Consider the following 21234-nt stretch of genomic DNA (forward strand, 5'->3'; position numbering starts at 1 on the left):
ACACAGTCCTGACCACAAATCTCCCTCTCTCCCAGCCTAACACAGTACTGTGGGTTTGTCTACGCAGTGACTATGCTGGAATATCTTGGACTAGAATTTAGAGGTCGACCGATTAATCGGAATGGCCGATTAATTAGGGCCGATTCATAAATCGGAAATCGGTATTATTATTTATTTTTTTACATCTTTATTTAACTAGGCAAGTCAGTTAAGAACACATTCTTATTTTCAATGACGGCCTAGAAACGGTGGGTTAACTGCCTTGTTCAGGGGCAGAACGACAGATTTTTACCTTGTCAGCTCTGGGATTCAACTTTACAGTTAACTAGTCCAACGCTCTAACCACCTGCCTCTCATTGCACTCCACAAGGAGCCTGTTATGCGAATGCAGTAGAAGCCAAGGTAATTTGCTAGCTAGCATTAAACTTAACTTATGAAAAACAATCATAATCACTAGTTAAACTAGTAATGTCATCAACCATGTGTAGTTTATCTAGCGTGTCCTGCGTTGCATATAATCGATGCAACGCTGAGGGATGATTTAACAAAAGCGCATTTGCGGAAAAAAAACACAATCGTTGGACGACTGTACCTAACCATAAACACCAATGCCTTTCTTAAAATCAATACACAGAAGTATATATTTTTAAACCTGCATATTTAGCTAAAAGAAATCCAGGTTAGCAGGCAATATTAACCAGGTGAAATTGTGTCACTTCTCTTGCGTTCATTGCACGCAGAGTCAGGGTATATGCAACAGTTTGGGCCACCTGACTCATTGCGAACTAATATGCCAGAATTTGACGTAATTATGACATAACGTTGAAGGTTGTACAATGTAACAAGAATATTTAGACTTATGGATGCCACCCGTTAGATAAAATACCGAACGGTTCCGTATTTCACTGAAATAAACGTTTTTGTTTTTTTCGAAATGATAGTCTCCTGATTCGACCATATTAATGACCAAAGGCTCGTATGTGTGTTATTATGTTATAATTAAGTCTATGATTTGATAGAGCTGTCTGACTGAGCGATGGTAGGCAGCAGCAGGCTCGTAAGCATTCATTCAAACAGCACTTTTGTGCGTTTTGCCAGCAGCTCTTCACAAGCACAGCGCTGTTTATGACTTCAAGCCTATCAGCCTAATGGCTGGTGTAACCGATGTGAAATGGCTAGCTAGTTAGCGGGGTGTGTGCTAATAGCGTTTCAAACGTCACTCTCTCTGAGACTTAGAGTAGTTATTCCCCTCGGCTTTTGTGGAGCGGTGGGTAACGCTGCTTCGAGTGTGGCTGTTGTCGATGTGTTCCTGGTTCGAGCCCAGGTAGGGGCGAGGAGGGGGACGGAAGCTATACTGTTACACTGGCAATACTAAAGTACCTATAAAAACATCCAATAGTCAAAGGTATATGAAATACAAATGGTATAGAGAGAAATAGTCCTATAATTCCTATAGTAACTACAAACTAAAACTTCTTACCTGGGAATATTGAAGACTCATGTGTTCATATGTTCTCATGTTCTGAGCAAGGAACTTAAACGTTAGCTTTCTTACATGGCACATATTGCACTTTTACTTTCTTCTCCAACACTTTGTTTTTGCATTATTTAAACCAAATTGAACATGTTTCATTATTTATTTTAGGCCAAATATATTTTTATTGATGTATTATATGAAGTTAAAATAAGTGTTAATTCAGTATTGTTGTAATTGTCATTATTACAAATAAAATAAATACAAATTTGGCCGATTAATCGGTATAGTTTTTTTTTTGATCCTCCAATAATCGGTATCGGCTTTTTTAAATTATCCTCCAATAATCGGTATCGGCGTTGAAAAATCATAAATCGGTCGACCTCTACTAGAAATGCCATATGTTTGTACGTAGTGTATATAATTAATAATATACATGTTGATATAAATCATCATCTTCACGTCTCCATCAGGTGGTTTTCTCCATACCTTCTCAGACATGGCCTCCTCAAACTTGTGGCTGAAGAGACACTTGTAGACCTTGCCCTCTCCTGCTTGGGTCTGGAAGAACAGAGAAACACAGAGGCCAGGCAACGTCCTCAGTAACCTGAAGAACAGATACCAGTCAACGTCCTCAGTAACCCGAAGAAGAACAGAGACCAGTCACTGTCCTCAGTAACCTGAAGAAGAACAGAGACCAGTCACTGTCCTCAGTAACCTGAAGAACAGAGACCAGTCACTGTCCTCAGTAACCTGAAGAAGAACAGAGACCAGTCACTGTCCTCAGTAACCTGAAGAAGAACAGAGACCAGTCACTGTCCTCAGTAACCCGAAGAAGAACAGAGACCAGTCACTGTCCTCAGTAACCCGAAGAAGAACAGAGACCAGTCACTGTCCTCAGTAACCTGAAGAAGAACAGAGACCAGTCACTGTCCTCAGTAACCTGAAGAAGAACAGAGACCAGTCACTGTCCTCAGTAACCTGAAGAAGAACAGAGACCAGTCACTGTCCTCAGTAACCTGAAGCAGCACAGAGACCAGTCAACGTCCTCAGTAACCTGAAGCAGCACAGAGACCAGTCAACGTCCTCAGTAACCTGAAGCACAGAGACCAGTCACTGTCCTCAGTAACCCGGAGCACAGAGACCAGTCAACGTCCTCAGTAACCCGGAGCACAGAGACCAGTCAACGTCCTCAGTAACCCGGAGCACAGAGACCAGTCAACGTCCTCAGTAACCCGGAGCACAGAGACCAGTCAACGTCCTCAGTAACCCGGAGCACAGAGACCAGTCAACGTCCTCAGTAACCCGGAGCACAGAGACCAGTCAACGTCCTCAGTAACCCGGAGCACAGAGACCAGTCAACGTCCTCAGTAACCCGGAGCACAGAGACCAGTCAACGTCCTCAGTAACCCGGAGCACAGAGACCAGTCAACGTCCTCAGTAACCCGGAGCACAGAGACCAGTCAACGTCCTCAGTAACCCGGAGCACAGAAAACAGTCAACGTCCTCAGTAACCTGAAGAACAGAGACCAGTCAACGTCCTCAGTAAACTGAAGCATCAGGTAATTGTCATTTGGGAGACCGTTATGTAAGGCAAGATGAGCAGCGTACGTTTTCACAGAAGCGTTCTCGGTCCTCTCGGCAGGAGAAGTACAGGAATCTGTCCAGGTGGAAGTCGTCTGACGACAGCTCCGCTACGCGCATGATGCTCTTCTTACACTCCTCTCTGATTGGATGAGCCTGGTCCTGTTGCTCCGCCTCTCGGACTAAGCCTTTCTCCAGACACGCTATGACCTCACCCTGTGAATGGATGTCCTGGGAGTGAGGTAAGGGGGAGGGAGGGGTCAGAGTGAGGGTGGGAGCAGAGGGAGAGAGGAGCAGAGAAAGTGTTCCAATTGGTTATACTTAAACTCAGTAACAGCACCAGGCCTCACCCTACTACAATCTGAAGTCTAATGTCTACTGTTTGTTGATGATCTGGTGCTTCTGTCACCAACCAAGGAGGACCTACAGCAGCACCTAGATCTTCTACACAAATTCTGACAAACTCCAAGCATTGATTATGCAAGAATGGACTGCCATCAGTCAGGATGTGGCCCAGAAGTTAATTGACAGCATGCCAGGGCAGATTGCAGAGGTCTTGAAAAAGAAGGGTCAACACTGCAAATATTGACTTTTAGCATCACCTTCATATACAGTGGGGCAAAAAAGTATTTAGTCAGCCACCAATTGTGCAAGTTCTCCCACTTAAAAAGATGAGAGAGGCCTGTAATTTTCATCATAGGTACACTTCAACTATGACAGACAAAATGAGAAAAAATATCCAGAAAATCACATTGTAGGATTTTTAATGAATTTATTTGCAAATTATGGTGGAAAATAAGCATTTGGTCAATAACAAAAGTTTATCTCAATACGTTTTCTGTAAGAGAGGCTCTCAAGAGAAGACAGGCTATGTGCACACTGCCCACAAAATGAGATGGAAACTGAGCTGCACTTCCAAACCTCCTGTCAAACATATGACCATACTAGAGACACATATTTCCCTCAGATTACACAGATCCACAAAGAATTCAAAAAACAAAGTCCCACCTTGATAAAGTCACATATCTATTAAAAAAGAGCCAACCAGTGAAGAACAAACACCATCGGGAATCCAACCTGTATTGATCTGGATTGTCCTCCCACACGATAAATCCTTCAGTACAGACTGCACTATGAAGAGGCCCCTAACCAAATCACTAGACAACTCAGAGAGATAACGGTGCCTCAGCCTTCCTCCCTGTGAGTATCACTACAACACACCCTCCCATCTCACCTTCTCTCCAACGTTGATGCTTCCACAGCGTAGCGTGTTGATGTCCTCTCTACACTTGTCCATGAAGCCACAGATGAGTCTGTAGTCTGAGAAGACGATGGAGGTCATCTTGGTGATGTACTGGTGACACTGGTACTCTGTGATGTTACCACGGTGATCCACCAGGCAGGACACCAGGTAACCCTTACCACGCTCCTCCTCCGAACACTCCTTAATCTGAGGGGGGGGGGTGAAATACACACTCCTTAATCTGAGGGGGGATGGGATGAAATACACTCCTTAATCTGAGGGGGGGGGGGGGGTGAAATACACACTCCTTAATCTGAGGGGGGGGGGGGGTGAAATACACACTCCTTAATCTGAGGGGGGATGGGATGAAATACACTCCTTAATCTGAGGGGGGGGGGGGTGAAATACACACTCCTTAATCTGAGGGGGGGGGGGGGGTGAAATACACACTCCTTAATCTGAGGGGGGAGACGCAGAGGTGAAATACACACTCCTTAATCTGAGGGGGGAGACGCAGAGGTGAAATACACACTCCTTAATCTGAGGGGGGGGGGGTGAAATACACACTCCTTAATCTGAGGGGGGGAGGGGGTGAAATACACACTCCTTAATCTGAGGGGAGGGGGGGGTGAAATACACACTCCTTAATCTGAGGGGGGGGGGGGGGGGGGTGAAATACACACTCCTTAATCTGAGGGGGGGGGGGGGGGTGAAATACACACTCCTTAATCTGAGGGGGGAGACGCAGAGGTGAAATACACACTCCTTAATCTGAGGGGGGACAGAGGTGAAATACACACTCCTTAATCTGAGGGGGGGGGGGGTGAAATATACACTCCTTAATCTGAGGGGGGGGGGGGGGGGTGAAATACACACTCCTTAATCTGAGGGGGGGGGGGGGGGGGGGGTGAAATACACACTCCTTAATCTGAGGGGGGATGGGATGAAATACACACTCCTTAATCTGAGGGGGGAGACGCAGAGGTGAAATACACACTCCTTAATCTGAGGGGGGAGACGCAGAGGTGAAATACACACTCCTTAATCTGAGGGGGGAGACGCAGAGGTGAAATACACACTCCTTAATCTGAGGGGGGACAGAGGTGAAATACACACTCCTTAATCTGAGGGGGGGGGGGTGAAATACACACTCCTTAATCTGAGGGGGGAGACGCAGAGGTGAAATACACACTCCTTAATCTGAAGGGGGGGGGGGGGGGGTGAAATACACACTCCTTAATCTGAGGGGGGGGGGGTGAAATACACACTCCTTAATCTGGGGGGGGGTGAAATACACACTCCTTAATCTGAGGGGGGGGGGGGGTGAAATACACACTCCTTAATCTGAGGGGGGAGACGCAGAGGTGAAATACACACTCCTTAATCTGAGGGGGGGGGGGGGGGGGGGTGAAATACACACTCCTTAATCTGAGGGGGGGGGGGTGAAATACACACTCCTTAATCTGAGGGGGGGGTGAAATACACACTCCTTAATCTGAGGGGGGGACAGAGGTGAAATACACACTCCTTAATCTGAGGGGGGGGGACAGAGGTGAAATACACACTCCTTAATCTGAGGGGGGGGGGACAGAGGTGAAATACACACTCCTTAGAATACAACACACACCACTGAGGTGAAGTTAAAACAGACGTTGTTAATAGGATTGAATAGTAGGATAGGTTTTAACACCTCTAAAACCTGTAACAAGATGATGTGTTTTAAATGATTGGATGAAGTTCTATCGTCTCTATGACAACCTGTCCTTTGAAAACATCCAGTGGATGAGAAGGAAAAGCTGAGTAGATGACCTGTCTAGATGACCTGGCTAGATGGGATGACCTGGCTAGATGACCTGGCTAGATGGGATGACCTGGCTAGATGACCTGTCTAGATGACCTGGCTAGATGGGATGACCTGGCTAGATGACCTGTCTAGATGACCTGGCTAGATGGGATGACCTGGCTAGATGACCTGGCTAGATGGGATGACCTGGCTAGATGACCTGGCTAGATGACCTGGCTAGATGGGATGACCTGGCTAGATGACCTGGCTAGATGGGATGACCTGTCTAGATGACCTGGTTGAGTAGATGACCTGGCTAGATGACCTGGCTAGATGGGATGACCTGGCTAGATCACCTGGCTAGATGACCTGGTTGAGTAGATGACCTGGCTAGATGACCTGGCTAGATGGGATGACCTGGCTAGATGACCTGGCTAGATGACCTGGTTGAGTATATGACCTGGCTAGATGGGATGACCTGGCTAGATGACCTGGCTAGATGGGATGACCTGGCTAGATGACCTGGTTGAGTAGATGACCTGGCTAGATGGGATGACCTGGCTAGATGGGATGACCTGGCTAGATTAGATGACCTGGCTAGATTAGATGACCTGGCTAGGTGGCCTGGCTGAGTAGATGACCTGGCTAGATGACCTGGCTGAGTAGATGACCTGGCTGAGTAGATGACCTGGCTGAGTAGATGACCTGGCTAGATGACCTGGCTAGATGACCTGGCTAGATGACCTGGTTGAGTAGATGACCTGGCTACATGGGATGACCTGGCTACATGAGATGACCTGGCTACATGGGATGACCTGGCTACATGGGATGACCTGGCTACATGGGATGGCCTGGCTACATGGGATGGCCTGGCTACATGGATGACTTGGCTAGATGGGATGGCCTGGCTAGATGACCTGGCTAGATGACCTGGCTAGATGACCTGGCTAGATGGGATGACCTGGCTAGATGGGATGGCCTGGCTAGATGGGATGACGTGGCTAGATGGGATGGCCTGGCTAGATGACCTGGCTAGATGGGATGGCCTGGCTAGATGGGATGGCCTGGCTAGATGGGATGGCCTGGCTAGATGGGATGACCTGGCTAGATGGGATGGCCTGGCTAGATGGGATGACGTGGCTAGATGGGATGGCCTGGCTAGATGACCTGGCTAGATGGGATGGCCTGGCTAGATGGGATGGCCTGGCTAGATGGGATGGCCTGGCTAGATGGGATGGCCTGGCTAGATGGGATGACCTGGCTACATGGGATGACCTGGCTACATGGGATGACCTGGCTACATGGGATGACCTGGCTACATGGGATGACGTGGCTAGATGGGATGGCCTGGCTAGATGGGATGGCCTGGCTAGATGGGATGACCTGGCAAGATGGGATGGCCTGGCTAGATGGGATGGCCTGGCTAGATGGGATGACCTGGCTAGATGGGATGACCTGGCTAGATGGGATGACCTGGCTAGATGGGATTCAGACGGTCCATACAGACTCATTGTGAGGGAACACCCACTGTCTCCTTACTAGGGCCACTGGGGATGCAGAGCCTGTGTCCCTACGGCCCTACGGGGGACAAGTGGTGCCCACAGTCCCTACGGGGGACAGGTAGTGCCCTATAGGGGACATGTAGTGCCCTATAGGGGACAGGTAGTGCCCTATAGGGGACAGGTAGTGCCCTAAAGGGGACAGGTAGTGCCCTATAGGGGACAGGTAGTGCCCTATAGGAGACAAGGTGCCATTTAGGACCCAGTCAATGTCACAGCAACAACAGACTGACATTATCTGGCTCATGGTACAGCTCTGCAGCCATAAAGACATGTTGCTGTGTGTGTGTGTGTGCGTGCGTGCGTGCGTGCGTGCGTGTGTGTGTGTGAGACTAACCTCAGTGATAGTACTCTTGCAGATCTCCATGGCCACAGACTCAAACTTGGGATCCATTGTCAGGTTCAGCTTGTAGTTCCATAGCAACTGGAGGGAAGGAGAGAAACCATGAGACACACAGACAGACAGAGAGACCATGAGACACACAGACAGACACAGACCATGAGACACACACACAGAGACAGAGAGAGACCATGAGACACAGACAGACAGACACAGACAGACAGCGAGACAGAGAGACAGAAGGGAGGGAGAGAGAAGAGACAGATATGATACCAGAACAGAACCTGTTGGTAGGGGAAAAGGGGAAAAATGCTGGTAGGGGAAAAATTCCTGACTTGGTTCCATAACAGACCTCAGTTCTGCCAGTCTAACCTGGGTTGGAGGAGAGGAGAGGTACCATAACAGATCTCAGCTCTGCCAGTCTAACCTGGGTTGGAGGAGAGGTAACATAACAGACCTCAGTTCTGTCAGTCTAACCTGGGTTGGAGGAGAGGTACCATAACAGACCTCAGTTCTGTCAGTCTAACCTGGGTTGGAGGAGAGGTAACATAACAGACCTCAGTTCTGCCAGTCTAACCTGGGTTAGAGGAGAGGAGAGGATACATAACAGACCTCAGTTCTGCCAGTCTAACCTGGGTTGGAGGAGAGGAGAGGTACCATAACAGACCTCAGTTCTGCCAGTCTAACCTGGGTTGGAGGAGAGGAGAGGTACCATAACAGACCTCAGTTCTGCCAGTCTAACCTGGGTTGGAAGAGAGGAGAGGTACCATAACAGATCTCAGCTCTGCCAGTCTAACCTGGGTTGGAGGAGAGGATTCATAACAGATATCAGTTCTGCCAGTCTAACCTGGGTTGGAGGAGAGGAGGGGTACCATAACAGACCCCAGTTCTGCCAGTCTAACCTGGGTTGGAGGAGAGGAGAGGTACCATAACAGATCTCAGCTCTGACAGTCTAACCTGGGTTGGAGGAGAGGATCCATAACAGATCTCAGTTTTGCCAGTCTAACCTGGGTTGGAGGAGAGGAGAGGTAACATAACAGACCTCAGTTCTGCCAGTCTAACCTGGGTTAGAGGAGAGGAGAGGATACATAACAGACCTCAGTTCTGCCAGTCTAACCTGGGTTGGAGGAGAGGAGAGGTACCATAACAGACCTCAGTTCTGCCAGTCTAACCTGGGTTGGAGGAGAGGAGAGGTACCATAACAGACCTCAGTTCTGCCAGTCTAACCTGGGTTGGAGGAGAGGAGAGGTACCATAACAGATCTCAGCTCTGCCAGTCTAACCTGGGTTGGAGGAGAGGTTCCATAACAGATCTCAGTTCTGCCAGTCTAACCTGGGTTGGAGGAGAGGAGAGGTACCATAACAGATCTCAGCTCTGCCAGTCTAACCTGGGTTAGAGGAGAGGAGAGGATACATAACAGACCTCAGTTCTGCCAGTCTAACCTGGGTTGGAGGAGAGGAGAGGTACCATAACAGACCTCAGTTCTGCCAGTCTAACCTGGGTTGGAGGAGAGGAGAGGTACCATAACAGATCTCAGCTCTGCCAGTCTAACCTGGGTTGGAGGAGAGGTTCCATAACAGATCTCAGCTCTGCCAGTCTAACCTGGGTTGGGGGAGAGGAGAGGATTCATAACAGATCTCAGCTCTGCCAGTCTAACCTGGGTTGGAGGAGAGGATTCATAACAGATCTCAGTTCTGCCAGTCTAACCTGGGTTGGAGAGGAGAGGTACCATAACAGACCTCAGTTCTGCCAGTCTAACCTGGGTTGGAGGAGAGGAGAGGTACCATAACAGACCTCAGTTCTGCCAGTCTAATCTGGGTTGGAGGAGAGGATTCATAACAGATCTCAGTTCTGCCAGTCTAACCTGGGTTGGAGGAGAGGTTCCATAACAGATCTCAGCTCTGCCAGTCTAACCTGGGTTAGAGGAGAGGAGAGGATTCATAACAGATCTCAGTTCTGCCAGTCTAACCTGGGTTGGAGGAGAGGAGAGGTACCATAACAGATCTCAGCTCTGCCAGTCTAATCTGGGTTGGAGGAGAGGATTCATAACAGATCTCAGTTCTGCCAGTCTAACCTGGGTTGGAGGAGAGGATTCATAACAGATCTCAGTTCTGCCAGTCTAACCTGGGTTGGAGGAGAGGATTCATAACAGATCTCAGCTCTGCCAGTCTAACCTGGGTTGGAGGAGAGGATTCATAACAGATCTCAGTTCTGCCAGTCTAACCTGGGTTGGAGGAGAGGATTCATAACAGACCTCAGTTCTGCCAGTTTAACCTGGGTTGGAGGAGAGGAGAGGTTCCATAACAGACCTCAGTTCTGCCAGTCTAACCTGGGTTGGAGGAGAGGATTCATAACAGATCTCAGTTCTGCCAGTCTAACCTGGGTTGGAGGAGAGGTTCCATAACAGATCTCAGCTCTGCCAGTCTAACCTTGGTTGGGGGAGAGGAGAGGTACCATAACAGACCTCAGCTCTGCCAGTCTAACCTGGGTTGGAGGAGAGGAGAGGATTCATAACAGATCTCAGCTCTGCCAGTCTAACCTGGGTTGGAGGAGAGGAGAGGTACCATAACAGACCTCAGTTCTGCCAGTCTAACCTGGGTTGGAGGAGAGGAGAGGATTCATAACAGATCTCAGCTCTGCCAGACTAACCTGGGTTGGAGGAGAGGATTCATAACAGATCTCAGCTCTGCCAGTCTAACCTGGGTTGGAGGAGAGGAGAGGTACCATAACAGATCTCAGCTCTGCCAGTCTAACCTGGGTTGGAGGAGAGGAGAGGTACCATAACAGACCTAAGTTCTGCCAGTCTAACCTGGCTTGGAGGAGAGGAGAGGTACCATAACAGACCTCAGTTCTGCCAGTCTAACCTGGGTTGGAGGAGAGGAGAGGTACCATGACAGACCTAAGTTCTGCCAGTCTAACCTGGGTTGGAGGAGAGGATTCATAACAGATCTCAGCTCTGCCAGTCTAACCTGGGTTGGAGGAGAGGAGAGGTACCATAACAGATCTCAGCTCTGCCAGTCTAACCTGGGTTGGAGGAGAGGAGAGGTACCATAACAGATCTCAGTTCTGCCAGTCTAACCTGGGTTGGAGGAGAAGTTCCTGACTATGTTCCATAACAGATCTCAGCTCACAGACATGTCAACAGGAGCTAGGGCATCTAACAAGGTGACATGGGGGGGTGGCAGGTGACTATGTTCCATAACAGATCTCAGATCAGACATGTCAACAGGAGCTAGGGCATCTAACAAGGTGACATGGGAGGGGTGGCAGGTGACCATGTTCCATAACAGATCTCAGATCAGATATGTCAATAGGAGCTAGGGCATCTAACAAGGTGACAGGGGAGGGGTGGCAGGTGCCGAAAGCTAACACAATATGATGCCCAGTCACCTTATTAATGCAGCCACTTAGATAAACTTAGAGGTTTGGGGGGGGGGGGGTGAAAGAGTCACTATCCCTACCAGGCAGGCAGAGAGCTAATCCATGAGGCCCTCTATCCATGAGGCCCTCTATCCATGAGGCCCTCTGGGAGAACATGAAGGCTGTATCTCCACGGCAGACCCAAACACCCCCGTATCTCCACGGCAGACCCAAAACACCCCCGTATCTCCACGGCAGACCTAAAACACCCCCCCGTATCTCCACGGCAGACCTAAAACACCCCCGTATCTCCAGACCCAAAACACCCCCGTATCTCCACGGCAGACCCAAAACACCCACGTATCTCCACGGCAGACCCAAACACCCCCGTATCTCCACGGCAGACCCAAAACACCCCCGTATCTCCACGGCAGACCCAAAACACCCCCGTATCTCCAGACCCAAAACACCCCCGTATCTCCAGACCCAAAACACCCCCGTATTTCCACGGCAGACCCAAACACCCCTGTATCTCCACGGCAGACACAAAACACCCCCGTATCTCCACGGCAGACCCAAAACACCCCCGTATCTCCAGACCCAAAACACCCCCGTATCTCCACGGCAGACCCAAACACCCCCGTATCTCCAAGGCAGACCCAAAACACCCCCGTATCTCCACGGCAGACCCAAAACACCCCCGTATCTCCACAGCAGACCCAAAACACCCCCGTATCTCCAGACCCAAAACACCCCCGTATTTCCACGGCAGACCCAAACACCCCTGTATCTCCACGGCAGACACAAAACACCCCCGTATCTCCACGGCAGACCCAAAACACCCCCGTATCTCCAGACCCAAAACACCCCCGTATCTCCAGACCCAAACCACCCCTGTATCTCCAGACCCAAACACCCCTTCTGTTATGTTACAGTCTAAAATGGATTCAATAAAACGTGTTGCTCATCAATCTACACACAATAATAAAGTGACAACAGGTTTTTAGAAACGTTTGCATCTGTATTAAAAATAAAAAAGTGTTGAGAAGGGTTAAAAGACAGCTAACGGTGCTTCAACAAAGTACAGAGTAAAGGATCTGAATACTTTACTTTCTATACATTTGTACAAACTTCTAAAAATCTGTATTTTTCTTTGTCATTATGGGGTATTGTGTGTAGATTGATGGGGGGGACGACTATTTAATCCATTTTAGAATAAGTCTAACGTAACAAAATGTGGAGAAAGTTAAGGGGTCTGAATACTTCCTGAACGACCACAACGAACTGGAGTGATCCTATTAACATCTAGCAGCCACAACGAACTGTAGTGATCCTATTAACATCTAGCAACCACAACGAACTGGAGTGATCCTATTAACAGCCACAACGAACTGTAGTGATCCTATTAGCATCTAGCAGCCACAACGAACTGGAGTGATCCTATTAGCAGCCACAACAAACTGTAGTGATCCTATTAACATCTAGCAGCCACAACTAACTGTAGTGATCCTATTAACATCTAGCAGCCACAACGAACTGTAGTGATCCTATTAACATCTAGCAGCCACAACGAACTGTAGTGATCCTATTAACGTCTAGCAGCCACAACGGACTGGAGTGATCCTATTAACGTCTAGCAGCCACAACGAACTGGAGTGATCCTATTAACATCTAGCAGCCACAACGAACTGTAGTGATCCTATTAGCAGCCACAACGAACTGGAGTGATCCTATTAACATCTAGCAGCCACAACGAACTGTAGTGATCCTATTAGCAGCCACAACGAACTGGAGTGATCCTATTAGCAGCCACAACGAACTGGAGTGATCCTATTAACATCTAGCAGCCACAACGAACTGTAGTGATCCTATTAACGTCTAGCAGCCACAACGAACTGTAGTGATCCTATTAGCAGCCACAACGAACTGGAGTGATCCTATTAACGTCTAGCAGCCACAACGAACTGTAGTGATCCTATTAGCAGCCACAACGAACTGTAGTGATCCTATTAGCATCTAGCAGCCACAACGAACTGGAGTGATCCTATTAGCAGCCACAACGAACTGTAGTGATCCTATTAACATCTAGCAGCCACAATGAACTGTAGTGATCCTATTAACATCTAGCAGCCACAACGAACTGGAGTGATCCTATTAGCAGCCACAACGAACTGTAGTGATCCTATTAACATCTAGCAGCCACAACGAACTGTAGTGATCCTGTTAACATCTAGCAGCCACAACGAACTGGAGTGATCCTATTAGCAGCCACAACGAACTGGAGTGATCCTATTAACATCTAGCAGCCACAACGAACTGTAGTGATCCTATTAACATCTAGCAGCCACAACGAACTGGAGTGATCCTATTAACATCTAGCAGCCACAACGAACTGTAGTGATCCTATTAACATCTAGCAGCCACAACGAACTGTAGTGATCCTATTAACATCTAGCCTCCACAACGGACTGTAGTGATCCTATTAGCAGCCACAACGAACTGTAGTGATCCTATTAACATCTAGCAGCCACAACGAACTGTAGTGATCCTATTAACATCTAGCCTCCACAACGGACTGTAGTGATCCTATTAGCAGCCACAACGAACTGTAGTGATCCTATTAACATCTAGCAGCCACAACGAACTGTAGTGATCCTATTAACATCTAGCAGCCACAACGAACTGTAGTGATCCTATTAGCAGCCACAACGAACTGGAGTGATCCTATTAACATCTAGCAGCCACAACGAACTGTAGTGATCCTATTAACATCTAGCAGCCACAACGAACTGTAGTGATCCTATTAACATCTAGCCTCCACAACGGACTGTAGTGATCCTATTAGCAGCCACAACGAACTGTAGTGATCCTATTAACATCTAGCAGCCACAACGAACTGTAGTGATCCTATTAACATCTAGCAGCCACAACGAACTGGAGTGATCCTATTAACATCTAGCAGCCACAACGAACTGTAGTGATCCTATTAACATCTAGCAGCCACAACGAACTGTAGTGATCCTATTAACATCTAGCAGCCACAACGAACTGGAGTGATCCTATTAACAGCCACAACGAACTGTAGTGATCCTATTAGCAGCCACAACGAACTGGAGTGATCCTCTTAGCAGCCACAACGAACTGTAGTGATCCTATTAACATCTAGCAGCCACAACGAACTGGAGTGATCCTATTAACAGCCACAACGAACTGTAGTGATCCTATTAGCAGCCACAACGAACTGGAGTGATCCTATTAACATCTAGCAGCCACAACGAACTGTAGTGATCCTATTAGCAGCCACAACGAACTGTAGTGATCCTATTAGCAGCCACAACGAACTGTAGTGATCCTATTAACATCTAGCAGCCACAACGAACTGGAGTGATCCTATTAGCAACCACAACGAACTGTAGTGATCCTATTAACATCTAGCAGCCACAACGAACTGGAGTGATCCTATTAGCAGCCACAACGAACTGTAGTGATCCTATTAACATCTAGCAGCCACAACGAACTGTAGTGATCCTATTAACAGCCACAACGAACTGTAGTGATCCTATTAACAGCCACAACGAACTGTAGTGATCCTATTAACATCTAGCAACCACAACGAACTGTAGTGATCCTATTAACATCTAGCCTCCACAACGAACTGTAGTGATCCTATTAACATCTAGCAGCCACAACGAACTGTAGTGATCCTATTAGCAGCCACAACGAACTGGAGTGATCCTATTAACATCTAGCAGCCACAACGAACTGTAGTGATCCTATTAACATCTAGCAGCCACAACGAACTGTAGTGATCCTATTAACATCTAGCAACCACAACAAACTGTAGTGATCCTATTAACAGCCACAACGAACTGTAGTGATCCTATTAACATCTAGCAGCCACAACGAACTGGAGTGATCCTATTAACATCTAGCAGCCACAACGAACTGTAGTGATCCTATTAACAGCCACAACGAACTGTAGTGATCCTATTAACATCTAGCAGCCACAACGAACTGGAGTGATCCTATTAACATCTAGCAGCCACAACGAACTGTAGTGATCCTATTAACATCTAGCAGCCACAACGAACTGTAGTGATCCTATTAACATCTAGCAGCCACAACGAACTGTAGTGATCCTATTAACATCTAGCAACCACAACGAACTGTAGTGATCCTATTAGCAGCCACAACGAACTGGAGTGATCCTATTAACATCTAGCAACCACAACGAACTGTAGTGATCCTATTAACATCTAGCAACCACAACGAACTGGAGTGATCCTATTAACATCTAGCAGCCACAACGAACTGGAGTGATCCTATTAACAGCCACAACGAACTGTAGTGATCCTATTAACACCTAGCAGCCACAACGAACTGGAGTGATCCTATTAACATCTAGCAGCCACAACGAACTGTAGTGATCCTATTAACATCTAGCAGCCACAACGAACTGTAGTGATCCTATTAACATCTAGCAGCCACAACGAACTGTAGTGATCCTATTAACATCTAGCAACCACAACGAACTGTAGTGATCCTATTAACATCTAGCAGCCACAACGAACTGTAGTGATCCTATTAACATCTAGCAACCACAACGAACTGTAGTGATCCTATTAGCAGCCACAACAAACTGTAGTGATCCTATTAACATCTAGCAACCACAACGAACTGTAGTGATCCTATTAACATCTAGCAACCACAACGAACTGTAGTGATCCTATTAACATCTAGCAGCCACAACGAACTGTAGTGATCCTATTAACATCTAGCAGCCACAACGAACTGTAGTGATCCTATTAGCAGCCACAACAAACTGTAGTGATCCTATTAACATTTAGCAGCCACAACGAACTGTAGTGATCCTATTAACATTTAGCAGCCACAACGAACTGTAGTGATCCTATTAGCAGCCACAACAAACTGTAGTGATCCTATTAGCAGCCACAACGAACTGTAGTGATCCTATTAACATCTAGCAGCCACAACGAACTGTAGTGATCCTATTAACATCAAGCAGCCACAACGAACTGTAGTGATCCTATTAACATCTAGCAACCACAACGAACTGTAGTGATCCTGTTAACATCAAGCAGCCACAACGAACTGTAGTGATCCTATTAACATCTAGCAGCCACAACGAACTGGAGTGATCCTATTAACGTCTAGCAGCCACAACGAACTGGAGTGATCCTATTAACATCAAGCAGCCACAACGAACTGTAGTGATCCTATTAACATCTAGCAGCCACAACGAACTGTAGTGATCCTATTAACATCTAGCAACCACAACGAACTGTAGTGATCCTATTAGCATCTAGCAACCACAACGAACTGTAGTGATCCTATTAGCAGCCACAACAAACTGTAGTGATCCTATTAACATCTAGCAGCCACAACAAACTGTAGTGATCCAATTAACATCTAGCAGCCACAACAAACTGTAGTGATCCTATTAACATCTAGCAGCCACAACGAACTGTAGTGATCCTATTAACATCTAGCAGCCACAACGAACTGTAGTGATCCTCTTAGCAGCCACAACGAACTGAAGTGATCCTATTAGCAACCACAACGAACTGTAGTGATCCTATTAACATCTAGCAGCCACAACGAACTGTAGTGATCCTATTAACATCTAGCAACCACAACAAACTGTAGTGATCCTATTGACATCTAGCAACCACAACAAACTGTAGTGATCCTATTAACATCTAGCAGCCACAACGAACTGTAGTGATCCTATTGACATCTAGCAACCACAAACTGTAGTGATCCTATTAGCAACCACAACGAACTGTAGTGATCCTATTAACATCTAGCAACCACAAACTGTAGTGATCCTATTGACATCTAGCAACCACAAACTGTAGTGATCCTATTGACATCTAGCAACCACGAACTGTAGTGATCCTATTAACATCTAGCAACCACAACGAACTGTAGTGAACCAATTAACATCTAGCAACCACAACGAACTGTAGTGATCCTGTTAACATCTAGCAACCACAACGAACTGTAGTGATCCTATTAGCAACCACAACGAACTGTAGTGATCCTATTAACATCTAGCAGCCACAACGAACTGTAGTGATCCTATTAGCATCTAGCAACCACAACAAACTGGAGTGATCCTATTAACGTCTAGCAGCCACAACGAACTGTAGTGATCCTATTAACATCTAGCAGCCACAACGAACTGTAGTGATCCTATTAACATCAAGCAGCCACAACGAACTGTAGTGATCCTATTACTCTTTACAAATCATACGATCTCTGCATGTTAGTGAGGCTCCACATTGACTGAACTACACCTCAAGTGGTGTACTTCTCCTGCCATGTGAAGATGCTGTCACCTCCGGAGGGGAGGTCTTCTCCTGCCATGTGAAGATGCTGTCACCTCCGGAGGTGAGGTCTTCTCCTGCCATGTGAAGATGCTGTCACCTCCGGAGGGGAGGTCTTCTCCTGCCATGTGAAGATGCTGTCACCTCCGGAGGTGAGGTCTTCTCCTGCCATGTGAAGATGCTGTCACCTCCGGAGGTGAGGTCTTCTCCTGCCATGTGAAGATGCAGTCACCTCCGGAGGGGAGGTCTTCTCCTGCCATGTGAAGATGCTGTCACCTCCGGAGGTGAGGTCTTCTCCTGCCATGTGAAGATGCTGTCACCTCCGGAGGGGAGGTCTTCTCCTGCCATGTGAAGATGCTGTCACTTCCGGAGGGGAGGTCTTCTCCTGCCATGTGAAGAAGCTGTCATCGCTCATCCTGTACGTGTGACTTGGCAGAGCTTCAAAAGCGTCGATGGGGAAACTGTGTCAAGATGAGGGGAGAGGGGGCGAGGAGAGATAGAGGGGGCGAGGAGAGATAGAGGGGGCGAGGAGAGATAGAGGGGGCGAGGAGAGAGAGAGGGGGCGAGGAGAGATAGAGGGGGCGAGGAGAGAGAGAGGGGGCGAGGAGAGATAGAGGGGGCGAGGAGAGATAGAGGGGGCGAGGAGAGAGAGGGGGCGAGGAGAGAGAGAGGGGGCGAGGAGAGAGAGAGAGGGCGAGGAGAGAGAGAGAGGGGGGGCGAGGAGAGAGAGAGAGGGGGGGCGAGGAGAGAGAGAGAGGGCGAGGAGAGAGAGAGAGGGCGAGGAGAGAGAGAGGGGGGGCGAGGAAGGAGAGAGAGGGGGGGCGAGGAAGGAGAGAGAGAGAGAGAGAGAGAGGGGGGGCGAGGAAGGAGAGAGAGAGAGAGAGAGAGAGACAGAGAGACAGAGAGAGAGAGGGGGGTGAGGAAGGAGAGAGAGAGAGAGAGAGAGAGGGGGCGAGGAGAGAGAGAGGGGGCGAGGAGAGAGAGAGGGGGGCGAGGAAGGAGAGAGAGAGAGAGAGAGAGAGAGGGGGCGAGGAGAGAGAGAGGGGGCGAGGAGAGAGAGAGGGGGCGAGGAGAGAGAGAGGGGGGGCGAGGAAGGAGAGAGAGAGAGAGAGAGAGAGAGAGAGGGGGCGAGGAGAGAGAGGGGGCGAAGAGAGAGAGCGCGAGGAGCACTTACATGGTTGCAGTCGACAGCAATCTCGGTTTCCTGGAAAGAGAGAAACACAGGTATTAGACTCCATGATCAAGACGCTTTTTACTCAGTCTTTACAGAAGATGAGAGCACACACACACACACACACACACACCCCCCTCCACACCTCCACCCCGACAGGTTTTTATTGAAGGCCTCTTAGTGTTACTGAACTGGGGGTTATAAATATATGAGAACCTCCATTAGTTTGGTTCCTCTGTAGGATAGACAGGAGCCCTGAGGAACCATTAGTTAGGGCTGGCGTCTGTCCTACAGAGGAACCAGAGGAACCATTAGTTAGGGCTGGCGTCTGTCCTACAGAGGAACCATTAGTTAGTCAGTATATATACAGTGCCTTGCGAAAGTATTCGGCCCCCTTGAACTTTGCGACCTTTTGCCACATTTCAGGCTTCAAACATAAAGATATAAAACTGTATTTTTTTGTGAAGAATCAACAACAAGTGGGACACAATCATGAAGTGGAACGACATTTATTGGATATTTCCAACTTTTTTAACAAATCAAAAACTGAAAAATTGGGCGTGCAAAATTATTCAGCCCCTTTACTCTCAGTGCAGCAAACTCTCTCCAGAAGTTCAGTGAGGATCTCTGAATGATCCAATGTTGACCTAAATGACTAATGATGATAAATACAATCCACCTGTGTGTAATCAAGTCTCCGTATAAATGCACCTGCACTGTGATAGTCTCAGAGGTCCGTTAAAAGCGCAGAGAGCATCATGAAGAACAAGGAACACACCAGTTAGGTCCGAGATACTGTTGTGAAGAAGTTTAAAGCCGGATTTGGATACAAAAATATTTCCCAAGCTTTAAACATCCCAAGGAGCACTGTGCAAGCGATAAAATTGAAATGGAAGGAGTATCAGACCACTGCAAATCTACCAAGACCTGGCCGTCCCTCTATACTTTCAGCTCATACAAGGAGAAGACTGATCAGAGATGCAGCCAAGAGGCCCATGATCACTCTGGATGAACTGCAGAGATCTACAGCTGAGGTGGGAGACTCTGTCCATAGGACAACAATCAGTCGCATATTGCACAAATCTGGCCTTTATGGAAGAGTGGCAAGTAGAAAGCCATTTCTTAAAGATATCCATAAAAAGTGTTGTTTAAAGTTTGCCACAAGCCACCTGGGAGACACACCAAACATATGGAAGAAGGTGCTCTGGTCAGATGAAACCAAAATTGAACTTTTTGGCAACAATGCAAAACGTTATGTTTGGCGTAAAAGCAACACAGCTCATCACCCTGAACACACCATCCCCACTGTCAAACATGGTGGTGGCAGCATCATGGTTTGGGCCTGCTTTTCTTCAGCAGGGACAGGGAAGATGGTTAAAATTGATGGGAAGATGGATGGAGCCAAATACAGGACCATTCTGGAAGAAAACCTGATGGAGTCTGCAAAAGACCTGAGACTGGGGCGGAGATTTGTCTTCCAACAAGACAATGATCCAAAGCATAAAGCAAAATCTACAATGGAATGGTTCAAAAATAAACATATCCAGGTGTTAGAATGGCCAAGTCAAAGTCCAGACCTGAATCCAATCGAGAATCTGTGGAAAGAACTGAAAACTGCTGTTCACAAATGCTCTCCATCCAACCTCACTGAGCTCGAGCTGTTTTGCAAGGAGGAATGGGAAAAAATGTCAGTCTCTCGATGTGCAAAACTGATAGAGACATACCCCAAGCGACTTACAGCTGTAATCGCAGCAAAAGGTGGCGCTACAAAGTATTAACTTAAGGGGGCTGAATAATTTTGCACGCCCAATTTTTCAGTTTTTGATTTGTTAAAAAAGTTGAAATATCCAATAAATGTCGTTCCACTTCATGATTGTGTCCCACTTGTTGTTGATTCTTCACAAAAAAATACAGTTTTATATCTTTATGTTTGAAGCCTGAAATGTGGCAAAAGGTCGCAAAGTTCAAGGGGGCCGAATACTTTCGCAAGGCACTGTATATATATACACACACTGTACAAAAAAATAAAGGGAACACTAAAATAACACATCCTAGATCTGAATGAATGAAATATTCTTATTAAATACTTTTTTCTGAATGTGCTGACAACAAAATCACACACAAATGATCAATGGAAATCTAATTTATCAACCCATGGAGGTCTGGATTTGGAGTCACACTCAAAATTAAAGTGGAAAACCACACTACAGGCTGATCCAACTTTGATGTAATGTCCTTAAAACAAGTCAAAATGAGGCTCAGTAGTGTGTGTGGCCTCCACGTGCCTGTATGGCCTCCCTACAACGCCTGGGCATGCTCCTGATGAGGTGGCGGATGGTCTCCTGAGGGATCTCCTCCCAGACCTGGACT

At 47.4% G+C, this 21234-nt stretch overlaps 1 protein-coding gene across 1 annotated transcript in view; it reads right to left on the minus strand.

The window, feature by feature from the left end:
* LOC139412460 (Golgi apparatus protein 1-like) overlaps positions 1-21234 on the minus strand; it is a 67842-nt gene that overhangs the window by 40979 nt on the left and 5629 nt on the right. The window contains exons 2-6 of the mRNA XM_071159247.1: positions 18868-18897; positions 7981-8067; positions 4293-4508; positions 3086-3289; positions 1964-2035 (exon numbers count right to left, since the gene is read on the minus strand). Coding sequence (XP_071015348.1) covers positions 1964-2035; positions 3086-3289; positions 4293-4508; positions 7981-8067; positions 18868-18897 — 609 coding nt within the window. The remainder of the gene's footprint in view (positions 1-1963; positions 2036-3085; positions 3290-4292; positions 4509-7980; positions 8068-18867; positions 18898-21234) is intronic.

Source organism: Oncorhynchus clarkii, chromosome 6 (assembly GCF_045791955.1).
Source record: "Oncorhynchus clarkii lewisi isolate Uvic-CL-2024 chromosome 6, UVic_Ocla_1.0, whole genome shotgun sequence".
Taxonomy (NCBI): Eukaryota; Metazoa; Chordata; class Actinopteri; order Salmoniformes; family Salmonidae; genus Oncorhynchus; species Oncorhynchus clarkii.